This window comes from Salvelinus namaycush, chromosome 7 (assembly GCF_016432855.1).
Source record: "Salvelinus namaycush isolate Seneca chromosome 7, SaNama_1.0, whole genome shotgun sequence".
Lineage (NCBI taxonomy): Eukaryota > Metazoa > Chordata > Actinopteri > Salmoniformes > Salmonidae > Salvelinus > Salvelinus namaycush.
In genome coordinates this window covers 13,714,258-13,737,584 of record NC_052313.1, presented here as the reverse complement: position 1 = coordinate 13,737,584, position 23,327 = coordinate 13,714,258, and the positions used below count along the sequence as shown (strand labels likewise).

The 23,327-nt window shown below is 42.8% G+C and overlaps 1 protein-coding gene across 1 annotated transcript in view; it reads left to right on the top strand.

Annotated features, from left to right (window-relative positions):
- The first annotated feature begins 10,088 nt into the window (after positions 1–10,088).
- Positions 10,089–23,327, top strand: part of LOC120050998 (LIM zinc-binding domain-containing Nebulette-like) — a 112,612-nt gene continuing 99,373 nt past the window's right edge. The window contains exons 1-2 of the mRNA XM_038997567.1: positions 10,089–10,157; positions 16,132–16,226. Of these exons, the coding sequence (XP_038853495.1) occupies positions 10,089–10,157; positions 16,132–16,226 (164 nt within the window). The remainder of the gene's footprint in view (positions 10,158–16,131; positions 16,227–23,327) is intronic.

Sequence of the window (23,327 nt, the reverse complement as noted above, 5' to 3'; positions counted from 1 at the left end):
CGTTATGTGCAGATGAGGATGTGCAAGTAGAAATACTGGTGCACAAAAGAGCAGAAAAACCAAAACAAATATGGGGATGAGGTAGGTAGTTGGTTGGATGGGCTATTTACAGATGGGCTGTGTACAGCTGCAGCGATCGGTATCTTGTATGCTTTTCTAATGCTATTTAATGTGTTTGGATAGTGGTAACATAAGAATGTTTGCCAAGCAAAAGGCTAGTCAAAGTCTACAGTGGGAGGGTGCAGAGAAGAAACCAGGATTTCTTAAACTGACTGAACCAATCAAGAGTCATTTCTACTGTTTTCGGACCAACCAGGAAAACTTTCTTGCTTTGTTGCACATTACTTATACGGTAGTACGGATTCGACGCTTTGGGCGATGGTTTGTGATTGTACATTTCTCACGTAGTGTGCAGAATATCGTATATTAATTTGATATATCCACGCTTTGAGCGATATACTGTTTACTGCACGTAATTTAGAAATGTGCAATCACAACTGTAGGGCCGCGGTGTACGCTGGGAATTCTTTTGAATATTCATGAGCTCATAAAACGAGTTCATTGGGCAGTAAAATTAATTAGTGAAATCCGAGTTGTGTTTCGTTAGTTGGGATAGTTGATGGGTTGACGTATATTGCTTTTGGTCTAGTTCTATTTTGTTAGATTGAGTTCAGGCAAATATTTTTGTATATTCCTTTTCTGATCATGGTTACAACTAGCAAGTATTACAAGATGTGTGATAATAGAAATATATGTATATGCAAGTTACGAGAAACACGCTTCTGTTTTACAAAAGACTAGTCAAATTTTGTAGTGCGCAGGTTGGCGTCACAAATGTGGACTCTACGTTGCTGAATGTGAACATTATCAATCGTTTATACCCACTACAATCGGACCAGTCAACTAATGGTCACTTCGCCAAACGTATTTATATAGACATGAATACATATCGTTTTTAATCATGGTTAGTGACATTGTAGAAACCTTATGCGAACAACATATGTGCTCCACCATTGCATTTAGTACAACGATTGCTCGCTGAAATAGAGGCAATATTTTGAGAAATAATTTGTATGTTCTTTGTAGAAATTGGTAGTGCATTATGGGATATCCCAAAAAGCTGAAACATCATTATTGTGTTGAATATAATAGCAGGACAGACTGAACCACTCAAATTAATTCCCAGATTTTTACGACACTATTTCAGAGGCACGCAAATAGGAAGATGCTGTAATTTGAACTGTTGAACGAACCATATGCTGTTAACAGACTGACCTATACAATGTATCTGGCGCCATTATTATTTTACCATTATTAGCCACTCGGCGGCGCACCACATCCGTGATATTTCTGGAGAACATCGTCTACCGTCTCTGAAACTGGCATTGCTATCATGGGCTGCAGCGGTGGAAAAAGTACCCAATTGTCATACTTGAGTAAAATTATATATACCATAATAGAAAATGACAAAAGTAAAAGTCACCCAGTAAAACAAGTCTAAAAGTATTTGGTTTAAAATATACTTAAGTACAAAAGGTAAATGTAATAGCAAAAATATACTTAAGTATGGAAAGTAAAATTATAAATAATTTCAAAATAATTTTTTAAGCAAACTAGACTGCACCATTTAAAAAAAAATGTTTTTTAAAATTAAGGACAGCCAGGGGCATGCTCCAACATTCGGACATCATTTACAAAGCATGTGTGTTTAGTAAAGTACAGATACCCCCAAAAACTACTAAAGTAGTACTTTAAATTATATTTACTTAAGTACTTTTACACCAGTGGTGATGAGTCAAATTACAAATTAAAGTCTTAGGATCAGACGGCTTAAAATAATATAGGGATAGACTTTTGCTTTGTCTTGATTTTAAATTGGCTATAAAAAAAAATCTAAGTAGACCGTTCTGCTTCTGACATCTTGCGTGCCTTGGATCCTGCTGCTCTGGTCTGGCCTCTCAATGCACTCACCAAACAATTGAAACACATGCAGCCTGTTACAATCAATAAGCCAATTAAAAGGAAGTCAGAGACATGAGCTCCTCTACTGGAAAGCCAAAGACATGAGCCAGAGACATGAGCTCCTCTAATTTGAACAAAAGTCCAACTTATTATTGATAGTTTGACAAAGACGCGCGCCGACAGCAAGACACATTAATCTCACCGGAGAAAGCATCCGAACGAGAAAAACGGCACCCTTATGTCTCAGTATGTGTAGATGGTTGGTAGTTTCTTTGTCACATGTACAGGGTCGCAAATGTATTTTCGTGGTACAGTGGCCTTTTTAAGCTCCAACAGTGCAGGTCAAAGAGAAGTAAATGAAACAATAATGAAACAATGCCTATTCAGCAGCCTGATGGTCTGGGGTAGAAGCTATTAGCCAATTGCTATTTAGCAGCCTGATGGTCTGGGTGTAGAAGCTATTGGCCATTCTGTCCGTTTTTCCCCCCATGATGCTCCTGTACTGCCCGTGTCTGAGTGATAGAAGCGGAGAGAACAGGCATTCCTGTTCATATGCATTCCTTTTGTCCAGGTGGGTGAGGGCAGTGTGCATTGCAATGGTGTTTACATCGTCCGTGGATCTGTCAGGGCGGAAGGTGAATTGGAGAGGGTCGGGGAGGGAGGAGGTGATGTGATTTTTGATTAGCCTCGAACCACAGCATGATGACGGAAGTGAGTGCTACGGGTCGGTAGTCGTTCAGTTACTTTCCCTCTTTTGGGCACGAGGATGATAGTGGACATCTTGAACCAGGTGGGGATAACGGCCTGAGCTAGTGAGAGATTGAAAATGTCCGAAAACCCAACAACTTGCTGATCTGCACACGCTCTGAGGGCGCGGCTAGGGACGCCGTCTGGTCCGGCAGCCTTGCGAGGGTTAATAGTGTAACGACCCTGGGTTTATAAGCGCGGAAATCGACTCTGCCGCTTGAGCATGCTTTTGCGGCACAGTCGATAGCGCGCCGGACCTCGGGCTAGGAGGTCGAGGGTTCGAGACCTGCTCCCTGCCTGTTTCATTACATTGGTGTCGGAAGTGATCGGACCTCGCATCCACGACAGTGCGTGTGCTTGGCCGGTGAGCGCGTTCCTGTAAGACGTAGAGTCGCAAGCTAGCGCGAGGACGCGCTCTTTGAAAGGAGGGAGTAGTGTAACGACCCTGGGTTTATAAGCGCGGAAATCGACTCTGCCGCTCGAGCATGCTTTTGCGGCACAGTCGATAGCGCGCCGGACCTCGGGCTAGGAGGTCGAGGGTTCGAGACCTGCTCCCTGCTGTTTCATTACAATATGTTTCAATGACTTACATACGTCCTCCGTGGAGACCGCAAGCACATAGCCCTCGTTGTCCTCAGCCCATGTATCTTATTCTGTCTGGCCAAAAAGAGTATGACACAGGATTTCTAGAGCTGTTGTTGTGCAGGCTATGTGGGCGGAGCTATAGTTCATGACTAACTTGCAATCATATGAACAAAAACTCTAGGATGGGACCCTTTGATCTTCTTCCCACTGAATGTGTTATGTAAGGCTGCCAGTCTCTTTCTCTTTACACAAATGAACATGTGAAATGTTGTGCCTGTGCTGATACAGTTGTGATGCTGGTCTACAGATTAAGGATCGCCACTCAGGTGGAAACAATTATTATGATTGTGAATTATGAGCATTTTTAAATGAAAAGATTGCAAAGAGAATGTTTTTTTTAAATTAAATATTGTGAAAATAATTGATACAAAGATAACCGTTCATATGATGCTTTGTCTTTGACACAACATAAACAAGTCACAACGTGCTTCGTTTTAGTGGCCTTTGACAACAATTGTAGCGTATCCATCAGCTTTAAACAGTGCTTTAATTAGATAATTAAGCTTGTGTTGCATTTAATTTGCTTAGTCTGGTCTCTCTCCTTTCCATCTCTCTCTCTCTCGCTGTGACTGACAAAACAAGAGAGAAACTGCTGATGCACAACCAAATTTTGAACTTACAAATTGTGTATTCAACTATTCTCAACAGTAAATTGAGACCCTGGACGTGTCCGAATACCCGTACTTGCATCCTAAATAGTATTACATTTGAGTATGCGGAAGAATAACGTTTTATAGTATGTGATATTTCGAAAATTGAGTGTACTTTAAATGCCTCACTGTTACACTAATTTCAGCTTTGACAACCGCTGATCAATTAGATATATAAAATATTGAATTTGGCCTTTACTACCTCAGAAATGCACTAATTAACACATTCATAGATGGCAAAAAAAAATGTACACAATGTAGAATAAGGAATAAGGTTTTGAAGTATCTTTCCAATATCTAGGAGATATAATAAAGCTCAGGAAATCTTTTCGTTTTTTTGGACACATTTAATCCCTTATATTTGTTGGCAGTAACAAACTACCTCCATACTTCCATTCGTTTGTATGGGTTACCTTCAGACGTGTCACTTGTGGGGGTCGTGTTCGTGATAATCTCCCCTTTCCATAGAGTAGTGATAATAGTTTGTAGGCCAAACCGTTCGGACACTGCAGACAGGGACCGCAGGGAGGGACCGAGAGACTGAAAAACAGCTTCTATCTCAAGGCCATCAGACTGTTAAACAGCCATCACTAACATTGAGTGGCTGCTGCCAACATACTGACTCAACTCCAGCCACTGAAAAAATTGATGTAATAAATGTATCACTAGCCACTTTAAACAATGCCACTTCATATAATGTTTACATACCCTACATTACTCATCTCATATGTATATACTGTACTCTATACCATCCACTGCATCTTGCCTATGCCGTTCTGTACCATCACTCATTCATATATTTTTTTATATACATATTCTTATTCATTCCTTTACACTTGTGTGTATAAGGTAGTTGTTGTGAAATTGTTAGGGTAGATTACTTGTTGGATATTACTGCACTGTCGGAACTAGAAGCATAAGCATTTCGCTACACTCACATTAACATCTGCTAACCATGTGTATGTGACAAATAAAATTTGATTTGATTTTTGTGAAAAGACCGATTTTCGGGATGTCTCGGAAGGCATAGACATAGGCGGTGAGGTGGATTGAGACGTAGCCCAAAAACTGATATCTCTAGCTTAAACTGGCGTATTTTTATGGGGATTTTTTTATTATGTTACTTAGATTGACGAATAGACTCTTAAGGATTTTAACCATATTACACGTTTGAAAAACGGAACCAAACCATATTAATCTTGTAGGGGGTGCTGTTTCAACTTTGTAAAATATCGTTCTCAAATTAAACTGCCTCGTACTCAATTCTTGCTTGTACAATATGCATATTATTATTACTATTGGATAGAAAACACTCTCTAGTTTCTAAAACCGTTTGAATTATTTCTCTGAGTGAAACAGAACTCATTCTGCAGCACATTTCCTGTCAGGGAGTGAGATTTCAGAAATCGAGGTCCCTGTTCTGAGGTCAGTTTATAAGTCCCCATGTAAGCCATCGGGCTACATGCACTGCATACGTCTTCCTCTAGATGTCAGTAAGCGGGGAGAATTTGAATGGAGTGGATTGCGCAATCTGGGACCTTATATAAGACCGTGGAACGGAAGTACCGTCCTTTTCAACGGTGCGCCTGGCGCAAGAAGACATCACAATGGCGTCCTGCAAACGCTTTCGTTTTAGTAGTTCTATATCTCCGGTCATGTTTTTATTCGTTATAGTTGTTAAAGACATCATAAGGTAGTTAATTTAAACCGACTTATAGCAGTTTATTGCGATTTTCTGGGATTTCTTTGTCATGCGCTTTCACGAGTTGGACACATCTCCAGTGGGTGGCTATCGTTAGCTGCTATTTCGACAGGAGAAGAGGACATCTTTCAACCCAAAGACGATTGTTCTGGAGAAAGGACACCTTGCCCAAGATTCTGATGGAAGCTCAGCTAATAGTAAGCAGTCTTTATGCTGTTAATTCGTACTTATGTTGACAAATGTAAAATAATAATTCCGCCATGAATTATACGTTAATTTTAAAAATCTAACACAGCGATTGCATTAAGAACTAATTTATCTTTCATTTGCTGTCCAACTTGTATTTTTTAGTCAAGTTTATGAATAGTTTTCGATTAGAATAGGTGCCTCTCCAAGATGGCGCCGGACAGATTGCTTGAATTTTTGGCCACTATTCTCATTGTATAACCACGATTTGTGCCGCTAAATATGCACATTTTCGAACAAACTCTATATGCATTGTGTAATATGATGTTATAGGACTGTCATCTGAAGAATTCTGAGAAGGTTAGTGAAAAAATTAATATATTTTGGTGGTTTATACGTTATCGCTATTTTTGCCTTGAATCAATGCTGTTGTGATGTTTGCTATTGTGGTAAGCTAATATAACGCTATATTGTGTTTTCGCTGTAAAACACTTAGAAAATCTGAAATATTGTCTGGATTCACAAGATCTGTGTCTTTCAATTGCTGTACGCTGTGTATTTTTAAGAAATGTTTTATGATGAGTAATTAGGTAATACACGTTGCTCTCTGTAGTTATTCTAGTCGCTTTGGTGAGAGTTGTGATGGTGGCTGCAATGGTAAACTATGATTTATACCTGAAATATGCACATTTTTCTAACAAAACATATGCTATACAATAAATATGTTATCAGACTGTCATCTGATGAAGTTGTTTCTTGGTTAGTGGCTATTTATATCTTTATTTGGTCGAATTTGTGATAGCTACTGATGGAGTAAAAAAATGGTGGAGTAAGAAAGTGGTGTCTTTTGCTAACGTGGTTAGCTAATAGATTTACATATTGTGTCTTCCCTGTAAAACATTTTAAAAATCAGAAATGATGGCTGGATTCACAAGATGTGTATCTTTCATCTGGTGTCTTGGACTTGTGATTTAATGATATTTAGATGCTAGTATTTACTTGTGACGCTATGCTAGGCTATGCTAGTCAGCTTTTTTACTGATGGGGGTGCTCCCGGATCCGGGTTTGGGAGAAACTAGAAGTTAAAGGGGATACCTAGTCAGTTGTGCAACTGAATGCATTCAACCCGAAATGTGTCTTCTTCTGAATCAGGGAGGAGCCTGGGGCTGCCTTAATCAATGTCCATGTCTTCGGCTCCTGTTGTTGTTGGGGGTTAACTGCCTAGCTCAAGGGCAGAACGGCAGATTTTTCCACCTTACCTGCTCGGTTACTGGCCCAATGCTCTTAACCGCTAGGCTACCTCCAGATTTTGAATAATGCAATAATTCACAAGCATGTGCAGACATAAAGGGTTTATTTTCTCATCTGTAGGCTGCTACACTCATTACATTTTAGCTTCAGGACAAAAGCACTGAGTTGCTAACAGCATGTCTTCATCAAGTAACGTTAGCCTATAAAAAATGAACAGTTAGACCTACTACCCCTCTCATACGAATATAAAAGTACAGTAAGCCTAACTTACAACATTACAGCAAGTCAGGCTTCATTTTTATCAATGCCTTGCAAATCATTCAGCCTACATGTGGTCAAATCAAATTGCGACTGAAAACGTTGGTATAGTATATCATGTGAATTCACTGGGGAGTTGCAACAAGCTGTTTTATATGAAAGTTCATACCCGCCACCCCCAAAAATGTATACATTGAAATACCTCTTGATTTGTCGACACATGCACAATTAATCTGTGCCTTAGTCTGATCAACTGCAGCCTATAACAACCACAGATGCAGGTAGCCTAAATTCCTTCTGATCCGATCTGGGCCTGGTCAGGGGAAACAAAGCAATAACGTCATGTATTTATAGACTAATATAAGCACATTTATTTGTGTTCTGAGAACATGTTAATGTGGTCAAATTTGGTTTATATTCAAACTTTGAGTGATTACATAGGCCTTTTGAATCCAAAATGACAATGTAATTAATCATTCAACACAATAGTGATGACATACTGTACGAACAACTTTTTAATTACAGATGCAAAGGTCTACATGTAAGTTTTACAATATAATTCATACACTATCTATACAAAAGTATGTGGACACCCCTTCAAATTAGTGCATTCGGGTATCTCAGCCACACCCGTTGCTAACATGTGTATAAAATCGAGCACACAGGCATGCAATCTGATTAGACAAACATTGGCCGTAGAATGGCCTTACTGAAGAGCTTAGTGACTTTCAACGTGCCACCGTCATAGGATGCCACCTTTCCAACGAGTTAGTTCATCAAATTTCTGCCTTGTTAGAGCTGCCCCGGTCAACTGTAAGTGCTGTTATATGTGAAGTGGAAATGTCTAGGAGCAACAACGGCTCAGCCGCAGAGTGGTAGGCCACACAAGCTTACAGAACGGGACCGCCGAGTGCTGAAGTGCATAGCACGTAAAAATCATCTGTCCTCGGTTGCAACACTCACTACCGTGTTCCAAACTGCCTCTGAAAGCAACTTCACCACAATAACTGTTCGACGGGAGCTTCATGAAATGGGTTTCCATGGCCGAGCAGCTGCACACACTTAAAATCACCATGTGCAATGCCAAGCGTCGGCTGGAGTGGTGTAAAGCTTGTCTCCATTTGAGCAGTGGAAACACTTTCTCTGGAGTGACAAATCACGCTTCACCATCGGGCAGTCCGACTGACGAATCTGGTTTGGCGGATGCCAGGCGAACGCTACCTGCCCCAATGCATAGTGCCAACTGTAAAGTTTGGTGGATGAGGAATAATGGTCTGGGGTTGTTTTTCATGGTTCAGGCTAGGCCCCTTCGTTCCAGTGAAGGGAGATCTTAATGCTACAGAATACAATGACATTCTAGATGATTCTGTGCTTCCAACTTTGCGGCAACAGTTTGGTGAAGGCCCTGACAATGCCCCCGTGCACAAAGCGAGGTTCATACAGAAATGGTTTGTCAAGATCGGTGTGAAAGAACTTGACTGGCCTTGCACAGAGCCCTGACCTCAACTCCATTGAACACCTTTGGGATGAATTGGAACGCTGACTGCAAGCCAGGCCTAATCGCCCAACATCAGCCACTAATGCTCTTGCTCTTGTGCCTGAATGGAATGGAAGCAAGTCCCCGCAGCAATGTTCCAACATCTAGTGGAAAACCTTCCCAAAATAGTGGAGGCTGTTATAGCGGCAAAGGGGGGACCAACTCCATATTAATGCCCATGATTTTGGAATGAGATGTTCGATGAATAGGTGTCCACATACTTTTGGTCATGTAGTGTATGAACAAGTACAAGGTTGCTGCAGTTTGACAGGGTTTTAATGCATTCATCTTTCGTAGGGCCAGGAGTAAAAAAAACAACAACAAAAACATATGACCTGATTAGAAAAATAATCTGGTCCCATCGTAGCCCATATAAAACTGACTTTTACAGCTGATTAATTACTATGTCATACCATACAACTAGGGTCCAGTGTTGGTTAAGTTAGTTTTGCCTGATCTGGTAGCTATGCCCCCCCACACCCACCCCAACCCCGCTCTGGGGGATGTTTGCCTTTCAAATTAGGGAGGTGTTAAACAATGGAAGTGTTCATGAATTTACCTGCAAAAAAGCAGAGAACCATTTACACAGACCTGCTAGCTGTATTTTGGTTATGTGGTCTGTGAAAATACCTGAATCATGACGAGGTCTTTAGGTGTATTCTAATTTGCAGTGTTTTTTTTTTATCTCCTACGCTTTTCAGATATGCGAAAAAGCAGGCAAAAAGAAGCAGGCATGTTACATGAATGGGATTTTGGTCTAAGGGATATCTCTCTCCGTCTCTCTGTCTTTCTCTCTCCATCCATCCCCATTTCTCTCTCTCTCTCTCTTTACGAATGCACGAACATCATGTGGTCCTGGCTTGGCGCTGTAGTCTCGTTGCTGAATCAAACAGCTTGGATCGTGGTAGGTGCTGTGTCACACAAGCAGCTACAGTTTACGTCTGTGCAATTTTAATGCGGCATCCACTCAGGACAGCATAGTGACTGTGCGAACGCACTTGCGAGACGCACCACTCAGAGAGACGCGCTACTTTATTTTTACCGACTTGACCTCGGGATATGATACAGAGCTGTTGCCAGGTTTTGAACAACTATTGCGCACGAATATATTGGATTTATTGTCGTGTGGAATAAAGACGCATATTTGAAAATGAACCCGCCGTGCGCGCGCTGTGGGAAAATTGTCTATCCGACAGAGAAAGTCAACTGCCTTGATAAGGTCAGATCACAATTTTAATGCACTGTTAGGCAGTTGTCTATAACAGAATTGACTGCGCTGTATTTCAGGAGTCTGTTGGTAGATTTCTAAACTTTGATTCAAACTTCTCTTTGGCCACATAGCCTAATGTCACAAAAGAGTGAGTGCACTGCTACACACAAGACCAGATTATGCCAAAAGTTTATAGGTGTATTATAGTAGCCTATCTGTTGTATCATACACTCTAAGAAATACGCGTTCCAACAGGGTTCTTTGGCTTTCCCCATTGAATAACCCTTTTGTGTTTTCCTATGGGGACAGCCAAACAACCCTTTTAGCTTATGATAGGTTATAGATAGAAAAAATGTTGCTATGAGTGTAGGCCTATGAATCATATTGACATGACAAGGGGACGGAATAGCCTGCAAGTTTATCCTTTATCCCCTGAAGGACATAGGCTATTCAGATTTGCTCAATAGGGAATGACTGTGGCATTTTCTTGAGTGTGATCTTTTCTTTTCACTAGATCAAAATATGAATGCTGATTTATGGTGGAATATAATAATACTAGTTCATTATTGTTTAATAGCGCCTTTGTATTATTGATGTCTAAATCAGACCTAGGTCTATACTAGGATACAATTACTACTACTACTACTACTACAGGTTAATAGTAAAAAGGTAACTTAGAAGTGAGCATCTTATGTCTGCTAAACCAACGCTATAGCCTTTATCTTGACCACTCAGGCCTGTGCCCTGCGTTTCCTGCAGGCCTACACATTATCTAAACCACAAACCCTGGTCCTGCTTTATGGCCATATGGTATCAATGTGGCCCACTTTCTAAGGACATCACACATTACATCACATCATGCACATGCAATCAAAGGGAACACATCATGGACATTGACTACTTTCTGTCACCTATCCAAGCAAATCTGTGGCCGAAAGGCCAGTGGACAGTTGTAGCACAGGCGTATTTGCAACCAAATGCATGGCCTATTGTACAGCTCTGACACCTACCACATACATAGACATATTCTTAGTTAAATTATTTGCTCAATTTAGAATCAGCAATTACCTCAGGGCAATGCCCGGAGGAGATGGCTGCCGTTTTACGGGTGCCTAACCAATTGTGATATTGTGTGTGTTTTTTCGCGTTATTTGTAACTTATTTTGTACATAATGTTTCTGCCACCGTCTCATATGACCGAAAATAGCTTCTGGATATGAGAACAGTGATTACTCACCTCGTACTGGATGAAGATTTTTTCTTTAACGAGCCGGACGCAAAGGATTTAGTTCAGACACCCAAATCATTCGCATGAAGAAGAGACGGAGATATCGGGGACGTACAGTTGAAGTGGGAAGGTTACATACACCTTAGCCAAATACATTTAAACTCAGTTTTTCACAATTCCTGACATTTAATCCTAGTAAAAAATGCCATGTCTTAGGTCAGTTAGGATCACCACTTTATTTTAAGAATGTGAAATGTCAGAATAATAGTAGAGAGAATGATTTACTTCAGCTTTTATTTCTTTCATCACATTCCCAGTGGGTCAGAAGTTCACATACACTCAATTAGTATTTGGTAGCATTGCCTTTAAATTGTTTAACTTGGGTCAAACGTTTCGGGTAGCCTTCCACAAGCTTCCCACAATAAGTTGGGTGAATTTTGGCCCATTCCTCCTGACAATGCTGGTGTAACTGAGTCAGGTTTGTAGGCCTCCTTGCTCGCATACCCTTTTTCAGCTCTGCCCACAAATAGGTTTGAGGTCAGGGCTTTGTGATGGCCACTCCAATACCTTGACTTTGTTGTCCTTAAGCCATTTTGCCACAACTTTGGAAGTATGCTTGGGGTAATTGTCCATTTGGAAGACCCATTTGCGACCAAGCTTTAACTTCCTGACTGATGTCTTGAGATGTTGCTTCAATATATCCACATAATTTTCCTTCCTCGTGAAGCCATCTATTTTGTGAAGTGCACCAGTCCCTCCTGCAGCAAAGCACCCCACAACATGATGCTGCCACCCCCATGCTTCGCGGTTGGGATGGTGTTCTTCGTCTTGTAAGCGTCCCCCATTTTCCTCCAAACATAACGATGGTCATTATGTTCAAACAGTTCTATTTTTGTTTCATCAGACCAGAGAACATTTCTCCAAAAAGTACGATCTTTGTCCCCATGTGCAGTTGCAAACCGTAGTCTGGCTTTTTTATGGCGGTTTTGAAGCAGTGGCTTCTTCCTTGCTGAGCGGCTTTTCAGGTTATGTCGATATAGGACTCATTTTACTGTGGATATAGATACTTTTGTACCTGTTTCCTCCAGCATCTTCACAAGGTCCTTTGCTGTTGTTCTGGGATTGATTTGCACTTTTCTCACCAAAGTACGTTCATCTCTAGGAGACAGAACGCGTCTCCTTCCTGAGCGTGGTCCCATGGTGTTTATACTTGCGTACTATTGTTTGTACAGATGAACGTGGTACCTTCAGGCGTTTGGAAATTGCTCCCAAGGATTACCAAACCTGTGGAGGTCTACAATTTGTTTTCTGAGGTCTTGGCTGATTTCTTTTGAGTTTCCCATGATGTCAAGCGAAGAGGCACTGAGTTTGAAGGTAGGCCTTGAAATACATCCACAGGTACACCTCCTATTGACTCAAATGATGTCAATTAGCCTATCAGAAGCTTCTAAAGCCATGACATAATTTTCTGGAATTTTCCAAGCTGTTTAAAGGCACAGTCAACTTAGTGTATATAAACTTCTGACCCACTGGAATTGTGATAGTGAATTATAAGTTAAATAATATGTCTCTCAACAATTGTTGGAAAAATTACTTGTGTCATGCACAAAGTAGATGTCCCAACCGACTTGCCAAAACTATAGTTTGTTAACCATAAATTTGTGGAGTGGTTGAAAAACGAGTTTTAATGACTCCAACCTAAACTGTATGTAAACTTCCGACTTCAACTGTAAGGATCCGACGGCGAGTGGGTAATCTGCCTCTACCATCAGTCCTATTTGCCAACGTACATTCATTAAATAACAAAATGGACGAGTTGCGATTACGAATTTCCTACCAACGGGACATTAAAAGCTGTAATATCTTATGTTTCACAGAGTCATGGCTGAACGACGACATGGATAGCATACAGCTGGCGTGGTTTTTGCTGCATCTGCAAGATTATCTGTGTATATTTGTAAACAGCAGCTTGTGCATGAAATCTAATATTAACGAAGTCTTGAGCTTTTGCTTGCCTGAGGTAAAGTATCTCATCATAAGCTGTAGACCAAACTATTTACCAAGAGTTTTCTTCTATATTTTTCGTAGCTGTCTATTTACCACCACAAACCGGTGCTGGTGCTAAGACCGCACTTAATGAGCTGTATAAGGCCATAAGAAAACAGAAAATGCTCATCCAGATGTGGCGCTCCTAGTGGCCGGGGACTTTAATGCAGGGAACTTAAATCTGTTTTATCTCATTTCTAACAGCATGTTAAATGTGCAACCAGAGGGGGAAAAAACTCTCTAGACCAGCTTTACTTCACATACAGAGATGCGTACAAAGCTCTCCCTTGCCCTCAATTTGGCAAATCTTACCATAATTCTATTGTCCTGATTCCTGCTTACAAGCAAAAACTAAAGCAGGAAGCACCAGTGAGTCGCTCAATACAGAAGTGGTCAGATGACGCAGATGCTAAGCTACAGGACTGTTTTGCTAGCACAGACTGGAATATGTTCTGGGATTCTTCCGATGGCATTGAGGAGTACACCACATCAGTCACTGTCTTCATCAATAAGTGTATCAATTACGTGGTCCCCACAGTGACAATACGTTCATACCCCAACCAGAAGCCATGGATTAAAGGCAACATCTGCACTGAGCTTAAGGGTAGCGCTGCCGCTTTCAACGAGCAGGACTCTCTATGCCCTCCGACGAACCATCAAACAGGCAAAGTGACAATACAGGACTGAGATTGAATTGTACTACACCGGCTCCGACGCGCGTCGGATGTGGCAGGGCTTGCAAACTATTACAGACTACAAAGAAGAGCTAAATTACTTCTACACTCTCTTCGAAACAAGCAAGACTGAAGCATGCATGAGAGCATCAGCTGTTCCGGACGACTGTATGATCACGCTCTCCGTAGCCGATGTGAGTAAGTCCTTTAAACAGGTCAACATTCACAAGGTCACAGGGCCAGACGAATTACCAGGACATGTACTCCGAGCATGCACTATGCACTGACCAACTGGCAAGTGTCTTCACTGACATTTTCAACCTGTCCCTGACTGAGTCTGTAATACCAACATGTTTCAAGCAGACTACCATAGTCCCTGTGCCCAAGAACACTAAGGTAACCTGCCTAAATAACTACTGACCCTAGACCCCATCCAATTTACATACTGCCCCAAACAGATCCACAGGTGATTATAATCTCTATTGCACTCCACACTGCCCTTTCCCACCAGGACAAAAGGAACACCTACGTGAGAATGCTATTCATTGACTACAGCTCAGCTTTCAACACCATAGTGCCCTCAAAGCTCATCACTAAGCTAAGGACCCTGGGACTAAACACCTCCCTCTGCAACTGGATCCTGGACTTCCTGACGGGCCACCCCCCAGGTGGTAAGAGTAGGTAACAACACATCTGCCATGCCGATCCTCAACACGGGGGCCCATCAGCGGTGCGTGCTCAGCCCCCTCCTGTACTCCCTGTTCACCCATGACTGCATGGCCAGGAACGAAAACAACTCCTTCATTAAGGGTGCTGACGACTCAACAGTGATAGCCCTGATCATCCGACAATGATGAGACAACCTGTAGGGAGGAGGTCAGAGACCTGGCCGTGTGGTGCCAGGACAACAACCTCTCCCTCAACGTGATCAAGACAAAGGTAATGATTGTGGGCTACAGGAAAAGGAGGACCGAGCATTCTCCTCAACGGGGCTGTAGTGGAGCAGATTGAGAGCTTCAAGTTCCTTGGCGTCCACATCACCAACAAACTATCATGGTACAAACACACCAAGACAGTCGTGAAGAGGGCACGACAAAGCCTATTCCCCCTCAGGAGATTGAAAACATTTGGCATGGGTCCTCAGATCCTCAAAAAGTTCTACAGCTGCACAGAGAGCATCCTGACTGGTTGCATCACTGCCTGGTCCGGCAACTGCTTGGCCTCTGACCGCAAGGCACTACAGAGGGTAATGTGTATGGCCCATTTCATCACTGGGGCCAAGCTTCCTGCCATCCAGGACCTCTAGAAATTGTCAGACTCCAGCCACCCTAGTCATAGACTGTTCTCTCTGCTACTGCACGACAAGCGGTACCGGAGCGCCAAGTCAAGGTCCAAAAGGCATCTTAACAGCTTCTACCCCGAAGCCATAAGACTCCAGAACAGCTAATCAATTGTCTACCCGGACTATTTGCATTGTCCCCTCCACACACACCCTCTTTTATGCTGCTGCTCCTCTGTTTATTATCGATGCATAGTCACTTTACCTCAACCTACATGTACATATTACCTCAATTACCTTGACTAACCTGTGCCCTGCACATTGCCTCTGTACCGGTACCCCCTGTAAATAGAGTCGCTACTGTTTATTTTACTGCTGCTCTTTAATTCTTTGTTGTTTAAAAAAAAAAATTTTTTTAACTTTTTTTTAAACTTAACCAACAATGCAGTTAAGAAAAATAATTGTTAAGGGCTTGTAAGTAAACATTTCACTGTAAGATGTAACCTGTTGTATTCGGCGCATTTGATTTGTTTTGATACTGTAACCTTTGTTTAATTCATAAACCTTTCTTATTTTCTTTTTCACTTAATTGTTTAGAATCACTTCTCTTGGTTGTGGTAATAGAAATCTGGAATATTAGTCATGTCTCGGATGCCTTTCAACTAATAAAGGCACTTATTCATTCACAATTCTCAAATTTAAACACCAGCAGAAGGCCAAACTGAATTGAAATATCATTTGTGTTTTCCTTTCCAGAATTGGCATAAAGGATGCTTCCACTGCGAGGTGTGTAAGATGACCCTGAACATGAAGAACTACAAAGGCTACGATAAGAAGCCCTACTGCAATGCGTGAGTACATTTGTTGTTTCAGTTATTTATATGCTTTGGTTTTAGGGCTTAAGTCAGTGGTCTCAAACAGTTTTGTTGATGAAGTGGCAGAAGTAGGGTATGAGCAGTGGGCATTCATGGGCAATGCATTTATAGTGGAGCTGATTTGGAATCCCGCTCTTGTGATAAGGTGGACCTGCCTGACACTGTTTCACTCTTGGCCATGAGGATATCTTCTTGGTCTAATGGTTAAGTTGTTGGGCTGGTGTGCGCGAGACCCAGGTTCGATTCCCACCGGTTCCACATTAACATAGAAAAATGGAGTTGAGTCCAGATGAGAATTTCCTGACAAGACAGTGTTACAGTACAGAACCCATGTCTGTCCTCGTCTCCAAAGCCTGGTTAATCTACTAGTAATGTCAGGCTTGTTACTTCTGAAACACACTCATAACATCCAGATGTGTCTGGCAAAGCTTTCAGATGAGAAATCTGAAGTGTAGGCTGGAGACTGGCCTGATGCATAGAGCAACATGGCAAGTAGGGCCTTCTATAAGAGAGCACAACAAGTCTATTTCTGTCCCCCAGCATGAAAGCAGATGGAGGGCCAACGCTTTTGCCTGGTTTTCTGCTTTGCGTTTCTCTTTACTTCTCAGATAAACGGCCCTTGGCTTATTAGAGGCTTTTGCAGTAGCGCACAGAAGATTAATTCACGTGGACGAACACACGCACGTACACGCGCACACAGACACACATACACACACACACACACACACACACACACACACACACACACACACACACACACACACACACACACACACACACACACACACAATTACAGGAGTGCAATTACAGGAGTGCAATTACTGTCATTTACATTTAAGAGCACAGGACATAATACATTCTTCGTTCTATTTATACCATGGCATTGTCGAATACTCTTTTCTGATTGGCTTGAAAGGCATTCTAGAGCGATCATTATTTCCCTATAACACACAGTGTATTTGCATGGTAGAATTTTATGGCTATAGTTCCTTTTTAAAAGTTTTATTTGAGCTGCTTTTGAAAGCAAAAGTCAAATTGAAAACAGTTTTGTTGAATTTGATTTTCATAATAGCAAGCAAGGACTGTTTGTGTGGTGAACAAGAGCTCGTTAGAGGTAACCAAGCACATGAGCTGTGGTTTATAAAAGGGATAATCTCTAGAAAATAATGCAACTCCATTGAAAGTCAGTTCCACTCCGCTAGCGCGTTGTGGAACACACCTTCCACTCCGCTAGCACATTGTGGAACACACCTTCCACTCCGCTAGCACATTGTGGAACACACCTTCCACTCCGCTAGCACATTGTGGAACACACCTTCCACTCCGCTAGCACATTGTGGAACACACCTTCCACTCCGCTAGCGCGTTGTGGAACACACCTTCCACTCCGCTAGCGCGTTGTGGAACACACCTTCCACTCCGCTAGCACATTGTGGAACACACCTTCCACTCCGCTAGCACATTGTGGAACACACCTTCCACTCCGCTAGCACATTGTGGAACACACCTTCCACTCCGCTAGCACATTGTGGAACACACCTTCCACTCCGCTAGCACATTGTGGAACACACCTTCCACTCCGCTAGCACATTGTGGAACACACCTTCCACTCCGCTAGCACATTGTGGAACACACCTTCCACTCCGCTAGCACATTGTGGAACACACCTTCCACTCCGCTAGCACATTGTGGAACACACCTTCCACTCCGCTAGCACATTGTGGAACACACCTTCCACTCCGCTAGCACATTGTGGAACACACCTTCCACTCCGCTAGCACATTGTGGAACACACCTTCCACTCCGCTAGCACATTGTGGAACACACCTTCCACTCCGCTAGCACATTGTGGAACACACCTTCCACTCCGCTAGCACATTGTGGAACACACCTTCCACTCCGCTAGCACATTGTGGAACACACCTTCCACTCCGCTAGCACATTGTGGAACACACCTTCCACTCCGCTAGCACATTGTGGAACACACCTTCCACTCCGCTAGCACATTGTGGAACACACCTTCCACTCCGCTAGCACATTGTGGAACACACCTTCCACTCCGCTAGCACATTGTGGAACACACCTTCCACTCCGCTAGCACATTGTGGAACACACCTTCCACTCCGCTAGCACATTGTGGAACACACCTTCCACTCCGCTAGCACATTGTGGAACACACCTTCCACTCCGCTAGCACATTGTGGAACACACCTTCCACTCCGCTAGCACATTGTGGAACACACCTTCCACTCCGCTAGCACATTGTGGAACACACCTTCCACTCCGCTAGCACATTGTGGAACACACCTTCCACTCCGCTAGCACATTGTGGAACACACCTTCCACTCCGCTAGCACATTGTGGAACACACCTTCCACTCCGCTAGCACATTGTGGAACACACCTTCCACTCCGCTAGCACATTGTGGAACACACCTTCCACTCCGCTAGCACATTGTGGAACACACCTTCCACTCCGCTAGCACATTGTGGAACACACCTTCCACTCCGCTAGCGCGTTGTGGAACACACCTTCCACTCCGCTAGCACATTGTGGAACACACCTTCCACTCCGCTAGCACATTGTGGAACACACCTTCCACTCCGCTAGCACATTGTGGAACACACCTTCCACTCCGCTAGCACGTTGTGGAACACACCTTCCACGTAGTTCATTATTTTCCATAGAACACATAGCCCCTCGTTGATTATCCCTTACATAAACCACAGCTCATGTGCTTGGTTACCTCTACCGAGCTCTTGTTCAGATCTGCAGGGAAGGGGTGTGTGTAAACCCACTTACCTGAACAAGTGTGGATCCGTTCAAGGGTCTGATGCTAGTGTGGAAGTATAGTGCAGTTTGTTGAAGAGGAACACCGCCAGCATTTCAACAACAGCATTTTAAAGTATATTTAATCTGCTGTCCTTGTGTTGTTATTGATAGGGTTTCAATGTAGCCTTCATTTGAACAATATATAAAGCATAGACACGATCTATTTTGCTGTATTATCAGCACGCGCACACACACAGTAGAAATGCCCAATAAATGTTTTCACCAAATATCTTGTTGGTCTGTTGCATGCCGCTTCAACACATTTGTTTAGAGTAATCCCCAAGAAAAGACTGCATTATAAATGTATACAGAAAAGCCTACCGAAACACAGCCTCCAAGTCTACAAACAGAACACACTTTGTCCTACCCTTGTCACACACCCAATAGCATTTAATTAATGGCTCCTTTGGGTGAAAATGACCTCTGATCCCTTAGGACCATAAAACCATTTCCTCTCACTGGCTAATAGACTTGTAGAATAGGCCACCTATTTCATTATGATACTACACCTCTCCATAGCCTCTAGAAGCCCTTAGTGTTCTGACTATATTCCCTATGTGGAATTCCCTAAATTCCTTAAGTGATATTCAGTATTCCTGAAAGGAAGGTGTTCCTTAATGTGTTAGGGTGGTGCATTCTTTTAATTAAGCCCACCCCCACGGGTTCCAAACCTTGGGTCAGTTCCTCAAAGGTTCTTACAATAATCAATGTTCTTGGGACTCTCTCTCTCTCTCTCTCTCTCCCTCTCTCTCTCTCTCTCTCTCTCTCTCTCTCTCTCTCTCTCTCTCTCTCTCTCTCTCTCTCTCTCTCTCTCTCTCTCTCTCTCTCTCTCTCTCTCTCTCTCTGTATCCCATGCTCCTCAATTTCCCCGTCTTTTAACAGTGGGAAGATGAAAGAGAAAATTGCGGAAGGATTAGAAAAGCACATTGTCAGCATTGTGCTGGGATTCAGGCCTCCCCCCAACATCAACATGCTCAACCCTCTTAGAATTCTGTGTGTTATTTAGTGCAATTAATTTTCAGCCCTGTGCTACCTTCATTTACACATTGGTGCAGTGTTCATCTCTCTCTCTCTCTCTCTCTCTCTCCTCTCTCTCTCTCTCTCTCTCTCTCTCTCTCTCTCTCTCTCTCTCTCTCTCTTTCTCTCTCCTGCTCTCTCTCACTCTTTTGCTTTCCCTCACCCTTTCTATGTTGCTCTCTGTTTCTCTTTCAACATTTTGGGGAAAGAAATGCTACTTAGCCTTTGACCTCCATGGTAAAGCTTCTCTTCCGGAGTCTCAGGACAGAATCTACAAAGTTGCATTAATGGAAACTTTTCCCACTGGCTTCCTCTGTGTCTATGTTCTCTGTCATAAGAGAAAACAGGAAGACTTTTGGATTCTCCAGTATCTCCCTGTTTACACGCATATGTTGTCAGATTTTGGGTCATGATACAGTAATACAGTTGTAATAAACTCTCAAATCTTACAGATTGTGTCTTGCATTTACATGTTAGTCTTATACCGAGCGACGTACAGTCAGTCCTGGGGTGGTATGATGAATCAAGTGAGACCCTGGAGTCACTCTGTGCAGCGTTCACCTCTGCTTAAAGTGGCAATCAGCAGTAGAAACAATAACAACGCGTACTCCCCACCCCTGTTTTGGTAAAAAGCTGAGGGATGGGGCTGGAGAAATGTAACCAATCTCAAATTCATAGACAGAGCTATGGATGCAAGGACTGACCATCCATGATATAAAAAGTATAGTTTTAACAATGTTTTGAGGCTATATAGTATGACAGTTAAACTAAGCTCATGAGGCATTTATAAGTTATATTCTTCAAGAATCAATGGGTACATATCATTAATTTATAAGTCCAAAAATGGATGTAGCAACTGCAGATTGCTCCTTTTAATAGACAATGCTTTGAGCTCACTGCAGGTCAAGGGAAAGCACATGGTCAATTATATGTCAGGGGAAGAGGACATTTTTAATCTGCCGTTCCTGGCTCTTTTTAAATAAACCTGTGTGACACTGTGCCCAGTTCATCACTAATATTTAAGCAGATTACTAATATTTAACCGCTCTTGTATTGCAGTGTAGAGGAAGGCTTATAGTCAGTCATGCCATTTCCATCTTTTAAATACAATTTTCTTTAAAATATTCATAGTTAATTTTTAAGTTAGAATAATTAACAGTATGTTATCTGATGTCTGACAGCTCATTAGAAAGTGATGATGCAAAGATGTACCCCATTTCTGAGCCTTTCGTGTCGTGCCATTTTGTAACTACTGCTATTGAGGGACATGATAAATGCCCCAAAAGCTAAGTAGCATTTCAAACACACAAGATAAGAGGACGTTTCATTGGACTCAACACATACAGGGGTTGACAATGTTCTTTTGTCTGACAGAGACAGAGACAGTCATTTGTCATGCAGACAAGAAATATGAGGGAAACTTATGTAACTCTCTGACTAATCTTTTATGAGATGGCCCAGAACTGAAAAGCTGTGAAGGCATAGATCTAAAGCAGAGTATATTTTATGGAAGAAGAATGTTATGCATGAATAGTTGAACAAACAAAAGCAAAACCATTAGTTATGTGTTGCATCAAAGCATGTCATTTGATAAGCCTCTCTGTCACAAAGGTTTACCTGCTGTCTTAACCCAAAGGGTGCATCTTAATAGTCAAATGCGCTGCATCTTCTCCTCATCTCATTGCCTCTTCTACAGTAACATCAAAGAACAGGACAGGTGAAAGTGATTTCCAGGTCATTCAGTTCTATTGTTTTCTATATTGCTATCACCTAAACTGTCTTTCTATATTTTCCCAACAATGCAATAATCAATATCAATATACAGTATAGCACTATAAAATCAAGTAAAGTAGGACAAAAAAAGACGAGAAATAGAAATAAGAAAAGTAAGTAAGCTATATACAGGGTCAGTTCTAGGGTCAGTACCAATACCATAATAAATATTGTAGCAGGCTCAAGGGCGTGGGATTTCACACGTCACCAAGTTCAATAACAAAACATGCACCAGGAGCACAACTAGAATGCAAATAGGGAGTTTAATAGGGATTTTGGTACACTGGGGAAGAAGGGAGAATTCACCAATTACTTCCCAGTCCACACGCCGTTCTCGTTGTCCGTTCCGTTCTCCATCGGTAATCCTCACCCTCGGGTCCTCAGCCAATCCGGTTCGGTACACAAGGGGGGTAGTCCGACAGTCCAGGTTGTTCTCTCTTCTCCCACTCTTCATAACGTACTTTGTTCTCTCCTTACTCTGCCCCTTTGTGCAGGCTGCTTCCTCCTTTATCCCCAAGCATTCCCTGGTTATCTCCCCTCCAGATATCTCCCCTCCATAACCACTCCCCTCACCTCTCCCTGCGATCTGCCCCCCCCCCCAAACCCAGTCGGAGGGGTGGTCCAGCTCCCTAGAGCGTCGGCATTTCCATGGGCTACACCTAATCTGTGGACGACAGAGAAAGCAAAGGGCTGTAAGGATAGGAACCAGCGGGTGACCCAGGCGTTACTGTCCTTATTTTGTGACATCCATACCAGTGGTGCATGGTCTGTTACGAGGGTGAAGTGCCGTCCCAATAAATAATATTTCAGCCTTTCCAGCGCCCACTTGATCGCTAGACATTCTTTCTCCACCGTGGAATATCTTTGTTTGCACGGTAACAGCTTCCGGCTAATGTACATGACTGGGTGTTCCTCAGCTTCTTGTAGCTGTGATAGGACGGCACGCACCCTTCGGATGCATCGGTCTGTACCAACACTGGTTTGGAGAAGTCCGGTGTCACCAGCACGGGTCGAGAACACAGTGTTCCCTTTAGGTCCTGGAAGGCTTTCTCCGTCTCCTTGGTCCACGTCAAATGGGCGGGCAGACGGCTCCTGGTCAGATCTGTCAGGTGGCTGGCTAGGGAGGCAAAGTGGGGAATAAATCTCTAGCAGTAACTAGTCAACCCCACAAACGTGCGTACCTGCTTCTTGGTGAGGGGGCGGGGCCAGTCCCAAATCGCCTTCACTTTCTTAATCTGGGGTTTGACACATCCTCTCCCGATCGTGTACCCCAGGTACTCAGCCTCCCGCAGGGCGAGCCAACATCTCTTTGGGTTCGCTGTTTGCCCCGCCTCCCGTAAGGCCTGCACTACCGCGCTCACCTGGTTTAGATGTGTCTCCCGCTCACTCGCATGGATCACAATATTGTCGATGTATGCCGCAGCGTACTTCCGATGGGGTCGGAGAACCCGGTCC